At 37.8% G+C, this 8,203-nt stretch overlaps 2 protein-coding genes across 2 annotated transcripts; one reads left to right on the forward strand and one right to left on the reverse strand.

The window, feature by feature from the left end:
* Nucleotides 1-253: 253 nt before the first annotated feature.
* On the reverse strand, nt 254-2,113 carry LOC111806505 (protein IQ-DOMAIN 17). The gene is made up of 4 exons (XM_023691851.2): nt 1,977-2,113; nt 1,693-1,902; nt 1,251-1,622; nt 254-1,178 (listed from the first exon to the last, which is right to left on the reverse strand). Exons 1-4 carry the CDS (start codon nt 2,058-2,060, stop codon nt 393-395), a joined length of 1,452 nt encoding a protein of 483 aa, XP_023547619.2. The 5' UTR covers nt 2,061-2,113; the 3' UTR covers nt 254-392.
* Nucleotides 2,114-5,557: 3,444 nt separating this feature from the next.
* NST1 (NAC (No Apical Meristem) domain transcriptional regulator superfamily protein) lies at nt 5,558-7,141 on the forward strand. Its single transcript, XM_023692841.2, has 3 exons — nt 5,558-5,795; nt 5,863-6,137; nt 6,283-7,141. The coding sequence occupies exons 1-3, from the start codon at nt 5,624-5,626 to the stop codon at nt 7,012-7,014; spliced, it is 1,179 nt and encodes a 392-aa protein (XP_023548609.2). The 5' UTR covers nt 5,558-5,623; the 3' UTR covers nt 7,015-7,141.
* Nucleotides 7,142-8,203: the final 1,062 nt, after the last annotated feature.

Consider the following 8,203-nt stretch of genomic DNA (forward strand, 5'->3'; position numbering starts at 1 on the left):
CTTTTTCAAGTCATTGTCACATCACTTTTCCGTCTTTCTTTAACTGAATAATTGACAGAAGCATTATCTTGAAACAAATTTAAAGTTCAATGGTAAGTTTAAGAGCGAAACTATTGAAAATAAAATTAATCATCCTCATTACCAAGAAGCATAAACACTTTATGGACATTTGGACGGGCTGACACTTGTTGTACACATATTGATCTCTAAGTGCAATAGATGTGTTATACTAAGCCAAAAAGTAGGTTCGACGTTTGTTTGAGATGCACCAAACACTCCGATAAGCATATGAAAGAAACAAAAATAATACAATTTAAGAGGAATGTTAGATTCTTAGAATGAAAATGAAGAGAAGAAAATTATTACATTCCCCAACTGTGTGGATTTGTTTATCATCTCAGCCACCTCCTGAGATCAGTGGTTGAAGATGGAGAAACCTCTCCTCCATAGCTCTCTGTATAGCAAGATGAATAGTTAGACTGATCCTCCAACCCACCATACCTTCCATAAGCACTCTTAAAACTTGGACTCTTCATCTCATTCCCATGAACACCAACACACCCCACCATTCTACTGTATGGATCTGGCGGTACCGGAAAAGACAGCCGTTTCCTTGCAGTCCCAACTCGTTCCCTCTCCGGAGTTGCAGGCCTTTGCCTCGGTGCACTCTGCGACCGGACTCGAGCCTTGGCTGACTCTGTTGCAGCCATGTAATTAGGCAGTGAAGTTTCACCATAACCACCCCCTTTGTGATGTTGATGTTTAGACCTCAAGCTTGGCGTTTGAGGTGTAATGTGGTGGCTAATTTGGTTTCTATCGTCTCTGTTGTAGCGAGGACTCGCCGACCGAACTTGCTGGACCGGTCGGGATTTTGACGGGGACGGTGTGATGGGGAATTGGCTGTGATGGGCTCTATGGAGTGGGGAGGAAGATGGAAGCATGTTTGATCTTTGTGATTGAATTTGATAATTGGTAGTGTGGAAATTGTTGGGAGATAAGTAAGTGTATGGTCGAGAGGTGTCAATTTCAAGCGTTTTAAGTGGCTGTGGTCTGTTATCAGTGGAAGCTCTTGCCCTGCTCTCCCATGGCTTCTTAGCCATCCAATGATCCAGCCATTTAGATCCTTCTTCAAGCTCCATTTGGTTTCCTATTGATGGGCTCCTTCCAGTCCTCCATATCTAAAACAAGTTTAGTATTCAAAACATAAGAATTGTTCATTATAAACAATGGAATGAGATATGAATTCAAACCTGTTGAGAAAAGGATTGAGATAAAATATTGTCACGATTCAAAGCAGAGTCTCGTCTGTGTTGTAACATTGCCTTAACTTGTTCAACAGTGTGAGCACGTTCATCCCAGTCATCTGTAACGCTGCTTCCTTCTCTTGATACACATTTGTCTTGAACATAGCGAGATTCATAGATGCTGTTGGTCTCGCTAAAGGTGGACCGTCGGCTACCTTCAAGGGAGAGCCGCATACGGTGATCCAACACTTTCTCTTGTACTCTAACCAATGCTTTCATGCACTGCAGGGTTGTCTTGGCTTGTTTCCTTACATTATGGCCTCTCACCAACGCCTGCAACTTCACCAGCCCCTTCAGTGCCCGTAGAGCCCTCCTCGCCTTCCAAACTTCACAAGTTAAGAAGGGTATCCATTCACATTATGACAAATTTACAGAGTCAAGAGCTCACCAGATATCCTCTAAAGGCGGTTTGAATGAGAATGGCAGAGTAAGAACGGCGGTCCAATGGAGAAGCAGGGGAAGGGCTGGTGAGGTGAAGAGGTTGTGCAGCCGGTCTGGCATGGTTGTGGTCAGTGGGGAGAGGCGGTTGGAGTGGAGGGAGTGACTCCGGCGGCTGAGATGCTGGTTTTCTGAAAAGCCAGCGGCGTTTCTCCCGCCTCTGCAGAAAGAAGTAGGATGAATCAGAAGAAGAAGAAGAAGAAGAAGAAGAAGGAAATGAAAATTAAAGGGTACCTTTTGTTCATCGTCTTTAGTGGGAGATCTGAAAGCCCTTTTGACGGCGGTGAGCCATGAGGTACCTCCTCCTTTCTTCCCCATTGAAAAGGAAAAAAATGGTATGTTCAGAAGAAAGATTTGGAAGCCATAGTTAAGACTCTACTGCTTCATCTGCTGCTGCAGTTGAGATGTAGCCAATGAGAGTGACATAGAGACGTTAGAATTGATGTGGGAATCTCAGACTCAACACAAAAACACACAAATTTTAAAATATATTTTATACAATCAGTAATTGAGCAATGAATGAGAGAGTAGTGAGTTATTACTATTATGATATATATTTTGATGCGTTGGGTTTGTTGTGTTGCAGAGGGCATAGGGAAAGGGGTAATGACGGTGTCAGAATCTGTGAGATAGATTCACAGAGATCTTTCATCCAACGGACACCATAAATTATATAAATCAAAACAATTAATTAAATTAATTAATTTTTATATTTTATATTTTATTTTCAAGTGGATGATTTTGTTTAAATAAAAAAAAATAATAATAATTTCTAGTTTCTATTACCTCAAGGTGAAAAAGTAGGCACGTGGTGTCACGTGCAACGAGCAGCGGAAGAGTGGGGGGTAAGTAATTTAGTATTTGGGGCAGTGAAATGACGTGGAGGCGGGGACCACTTTTCTGCACCTAACCACATGCACTCAAGTTAGTCAATGTCTTTTTATGTTGACTGCCACGTGGCATTCCAGTTGCTACCTGCTATTATTTCCTTTATTATTGTTCTTGCCTTTTCTGTTTATAATATACAATCATTTTTCAGTTCTATTAAAACTTATAAAATATAACTTTCAATTTCATCGTTACTTATATTTCATTTCATTTCATTTTTTTTTAATGTCTATTAAAATAAAAAACAAAACAGAAATATCTCTTTTGTCTTCGAACAACAACGAGAAAGATACACAGTAATAAGTACCATCCGTAGTGAAGATGAAGAAAAATAATAGGATTTCATTGTAATTATTAAACATATTTAGTTCTGAATTATGGTTTACCATATATATAATATTTGATCATTTATTATAAACAAATATCTCGTATGATTGAGAATATTTTGTCTTCCATTACGGTTTACATAAGTACCATATTTGATCATTTATTATAAGCAAATATTTCGTATGATATTTAGTCTTCCATTACGATTCATTATAGGTATCATATTTGTCATTTTATTATAGGCAAATATCTTGTATTCATTTATCGCTCTTTCTATTTTCTTTATACTTTATTTGATTCTATAAATGATTATAAATAGAGAATTTCACCTCATTTAAGTTTGATTGGTTTGAGCAAATATTGTCAGTGATTATTCTTCAAATCATACATTTACATATAAGTAAGACACGACCTCGTCATAGCTCAAACTCATAATTTATCAGTCGTGACACAACATTATATTAGGAATTAGTGGGTGACTCTCTATTAGTACTTATAATCATAATTATCATCATTCTCATGATTTATGAAGGTTAGTCAAATCTAATGATGTTACGAAGAGATAACTAATTAGAGTACTAAGGCAACTAAAAAAATAACCATCCTACCTCATATTTACAAAAGAAACACGAGATTGTTAGTCTCTTCTTTAATTTGGATGACCTAACTCACGTCGTAGATTTTGAGTCCTTACACGTAGACGATAGCCTAAGTTACGAGAAAAGACCAATAAAAATTTTAGCCCGAGAAGTAGAGGTCTTCTATGCAATAAGAATTTCTCGTGAGTAATCTCTAAGACCCCTGAAATACATTGGTATATTATTATTATTATTATTTTATATAAATATATAAATGAAAAGTAGGAAATTGAATATAAATAAAGAAAATAAAAAGATTTTGGGCTTGCAGGTCCAAAATGGCAAAACCGTAATTAAAATCTTAAAGGTGTTGGGCTTTATACCCCTCATGTAACCATTAATAAACACAAACCAAAGCAAGCCCTAAATAGTATGGTCACATGTTGGCCACACAAAACAAAGAAAAAACAATTCTTTAGCTACTTTAGCGGCTTGACGAATTACTCTAGATTTCCAATTCTTTTAAAACTTGTAGGCTTTCTACCTCTACCCGACATTATTCTATTAGGGCTTTCACTACAGGAATTCGGGCGATGTCCTAGTCCCAATGTGGTCGATTATCCTCTTGAATGGAAATATCTCAAAGAATCAATTTTTCTTATAGTCGTTGAATCTCTCTTAAGACCGTAATAATTAAATAAACCAAGATTTTACAATGACTATAGTATTAGAGAGACGCAAAAACGTAAAACTTATGTTTTTGTAACTAGATAACGAGCACTGAAAACCATCTTTACATTGAATGATTTGATGTTTTGATGAACTTCATTTTATGAAGGAGTGAAAATGCAAAACAGTAGGGTAAAAAGTAAAAAAAAAAAAAAAAAAAAAAAAAAAAAAAAAAAAAAAAAAAGTGAGGTAACAGTGTTTATTTTTTTAAAAAATCCATATGGTAGATGAGATACCAATACCATTGCAGCTGGTAAAATGTAAAATCAAGATTTTCCAGCGGCTTGTTTTATTGATAGAACAGCAAATATTACGAGAGAAATAAATAAATAAAAAAGGGAAACAAAATAATTAAATTGCATGTGAATATATTAATTTCCATTTTGGTGTGAGGAGTTTCTCTTCATCAATTCCATTTATACCAACAATCACTTTCTAAAGGAACCAAATTTCAACTTATTTCCAAACACTGACGTTTAAATTCATAATTAACCCTTCTAACATAATTTAGGAAATTTGTAATATTCTATTATTTTCAACAAAATAATAGTAATTAATTAATAATAATAATATATATATATATATATATATATATATATATATATATATATATATATATATTTGAGAGAGGAGAATTTGGGATATAATAGTCCAAAAAGCCACCCGTTAAATAATTGGAGTTCCTTTAATAAATTAATTAAAAAAAGAAAAAGAAAATTGTAATAGAATCCAAGCCATTGTCAAAAATATATTCCCATGCATCACATATTTTTATTTGTGTTCGTCCCATCTAAAGGGCCCTGAAAGCGCAATCCCTACCCCATCACCTTTTTTCTTGTTGCGGTGGTTGTGGATGCCTCCCTCTCCCTCTCTCTCCTAAACCCCCCCACAAATTCAACCACTTTAATTATTATTATTATTATTTTTTTTTTTATATTTAAAAAAGGGTTAATTAATTTACTATTTTAATTCTTCCGACCCGTCTCGGTCCAAAGATTAATGAACTTAATCCAACCCAACCCATGTATACTAGTAGCCTCGAGTACAGGTGAGGTGTGTAAAAGAGTAATATAGAAGAGGATGGAGACGGAGATGGGAAGGTGAGTGGTTGTTTGAGAGGTGGTTTTCGGGGGAGATATTAAGGTCGAGTGTCGTAGTTTTTAGACGTGTCCATGCGCCCTTCCCCTCCCTTTTTCTCCTCTCTATATGGGACCCATTTCCGTGTTGTAATCATATTCTCACACCCATCCTTGCTCTTCTCCAAGCATCATACTAAAACTATACTTGCTTCAACTATATAATGCCAACCCCTCTCTGTTTCCAAACAAAAACATAACACACACACACACACACACCCAAATGAGTATCTCCGTGAATGGCCACTCCCAAGTCCCTCCCGGCTTCCGCTTCCACCCCACCGAAGAGGAGCTCCTCCACTACTACCTCCGCAAGAAGCTCTCCTTCCACACCGTCGATTTGGATGTCATTCCCGACGTCGATCTCAACAAGCTCGAGCCGTGGGACATCCAAGGTACGTATCTCATTTTCTCCTCTCATTTTTATTGCCTTTCCTCCTCTCATTCAATTACACTTTCTAGAGAAATGCAAGATCGGAACCACTCCCCAAAACGATTGGTACTTTTTTAGTCATAAAGATAAAAAGTATCCCACCGGTACTCGCACCAATCGCGCCACCGCTGCTGGCTTCTGGAAGGCCACTGGTCGTGATAAAGTCATTTACACCAACTCCCGCCGAATTGGTATGAGAAAGACTCTTGTTTTTTACAAGGGTCGTGCCCCTCATGGCCAGAAGTCTGATTGGATCATGCATGAATATCGCCTCGATGAAATTTCCACCTCCCAATCCAATAATGTATGTCTGTTTGTCTCATCTCATTAAGAATTAGAAACATAAGTGGGACTTTCTTGAATTCCAGTTATGTTTTTCATTCTTAACATGGTATCAGATTAGAGATTGTTATTGTTAATGTATCTCTAAATGGTTCGATTTGATTTAGATTAAGGTGTCGACGAGCGGTGTGATTGGAGACGGAGGACAAGAAGAGGGGTGGGTTGTGTGTAGGATATTCAAGAAGAAAAACCACCACAAAACCCTGGACAGCCCTGTCAGTACTACAATTACCGAAACACCCTCCTCTCTCTTGCTTGATTCTTGCAATGACGGAGCGTTGGAGCAAATCTTTCATTACATGGGTCGAAGCTGCAAGGACATAGAAGACGGAGACGGCGGCGGCGGCGGTGGGAGATTGCTCAGCCCCATCGACACTTCCACTGGCGGTAGTTACCTGGATGGCAGATTCTCCAAACTTCCAAACCTCGAAAGCCCCAATTCCACCAGCACCCACAACTGCCACCAACCCATTAACAACCATGTGGGCCCCACCGATCCGATTCTAATTTCCGGCTACCAACTGGAGTCCTCTTCTGCCACCGCCGCCGCGGCTACAGCTCCTCACAACTGGGCGGCGTTCGACCGGCTGGTGGCCTCGCAACTGAACGGCCAAATTGAAGTGTCCAATATGATTTATTACAATGACCAATTACCAACTCCACCAACACTACGCGGAACGACATCGTTTTCGTCCAAATCATCCTCTTCTTCTTACACCGCCGCCGCCGGTCAGGATTACAACAACGTGGACACAGAGCTGTGGAGCTTTGCGAAGTTGTCGTCATCCCTGTCGTCGTCGTCTGACCCATTATGCCACGTGTCCAACACTCCAATATAGCTGCTACTCAGAATCATCCACGCGAAGAGAGAGAAAGAGAGAAGAATTTGAAGACAAGGTTTTTAATTAATTAATTAATTAATTAATTAAATATTTAGGTATGTGATGAATAATAATCATAATATAGACTAAACTATCATAATTCATGTTACATAAATAAATAAAAATTCAAAAAGTAAATGGGTAATCAAATTCAAGAGGGTTTTAGCTGGGTCACACTCCCCCAACTCCAAATTATTTTCTCTCATCAGACATCTTCTCCAAAATTATTAACAGTTTCGTTGGAATCTCGAAAGATTCCTGTATATATAAATAAGAAGAACAAAAACATGTTCCTGCCACTAGTAGAACTCTACACGAAGATAGTGCTAGACGAATAGATGATAGATGAGAGTTTAAGGAGAGATTGAATAAGGTTTGAAAATGGATATTAAGTATGTGGAGGACACGTGGTTTGTCGAGTTATAATAAGGAAATAGGGTAGCGAAGGCAAGGGCATGAAGTGGTATTGAGTGCAAAAGAAAGGAAGGGCTCCACTTCCCTCAACATGAATGACTGCCCAGAAAAAGGGTAAGGGGACGTACACCAAAAAGGAAAAAGTTGTTTTTTGATATCAATCCTCTTTCTGTCTCCACCTATATTTTTCTTTATTTTCTTTCTTTATACATGCAACACAATCAAAACTTATCAAATTTATGTAAATATATTTTTATAACATATGGATCAAAACTTTCGTGTTAATACTTCTCCATCTACATTGTTGATCTATGTTGTTCATGTGAAAATATTTGAGTGGGTGGATATCATATACAATGAGCTCGTATAAAATTAGACTTTTTATAAATCAAATAATTGAGAAAATTAATATTTCATAACATAATCATATGCGACCTAATCTTAATTCATAGTGAATTATGAACTTCAAGAAATTGTACCTTGATTGCATAGATGGTAGTTCCAGGTGTTAGATGAACATGACTCTCCACGATGGTATGATATGGTCCACTTTGAGCATAAGCTCTCATGGTTTTGCTTCGGGCTTCCCCAAAAGGCCTCACACTAACGGAGAGAGTATTCTTTGTTTATAAACCCATGATCATTCCCTAAATTAGCCGATGTGGAACTTTCATCATCCAACACCTCTCCTCGAACAAAGCACGCCTCCTCTTAATCGAGGCTCGACTCATTT

This window comes from Cucurbita pepo, chromosome 12, assembly GCF_057944985.1.
Source record: "Cucurbita pepo subsp. pepo isolate OVF chromosome 12, ASM5794498v1, whole genome shotgun sequence".
In the NCBI taxonomy this organism is placed as follows: domain Eukaryota; kingdom Viridiplantae; phylum Streptophyta; class Magnoliopsida; order Cucurbitales; family Cucurbitaceae; genus Cucurbita; species Cucurbita pepo.

Excerpts from the sequence above, each read along its gene's own strand:
- NST1 (XM_023692841.2), top strand. The coding sequence starts at position 5,624 with ATGAGTATCTCCGTGAATGGCCACTCCCAAGTCCCTCCCGGCTTCCGC. Across the intron at positions 5,796-5,862 it reads CGAGCCGTGGGACATCCAAG|AGAAATGCAAGATCGGAACC; the intron begins GTACGTATCTCA and ends TACACTTTCTAG. Across the intron at positions 6,138-6,282 it reads CCACCTCCCAATCCAATAAT|ATTAAGGTGTCGACGAGCGG; the intron begins GTATGTCTGTTT and ends GATTTGATTTAG.
- LOC111806505 (XM_023691851.2), bottom strand. The coding sequence starts at position 2,060 with ATGGGGAAGAAAGGAGGAGGTACCTCATGGCTCACCGCCGTCAAAAGG. Across the intron at positions 1,903-1,976 it reads CTAAAGACGATGAACAAAAG|AGGCGGGAGAAACGCCGCTG; the intron begins GTACCCTTTAAT and ends TTCTTTCTGCAG. Across the intron at positions 1,623-1,692 it reads CCGCCTTTAGAGGATATCTG|GCGAGGAGGGCTCTACGGGC; the intron begins GTGAGCTCTTGA and ends GAAGTTTGGAAG.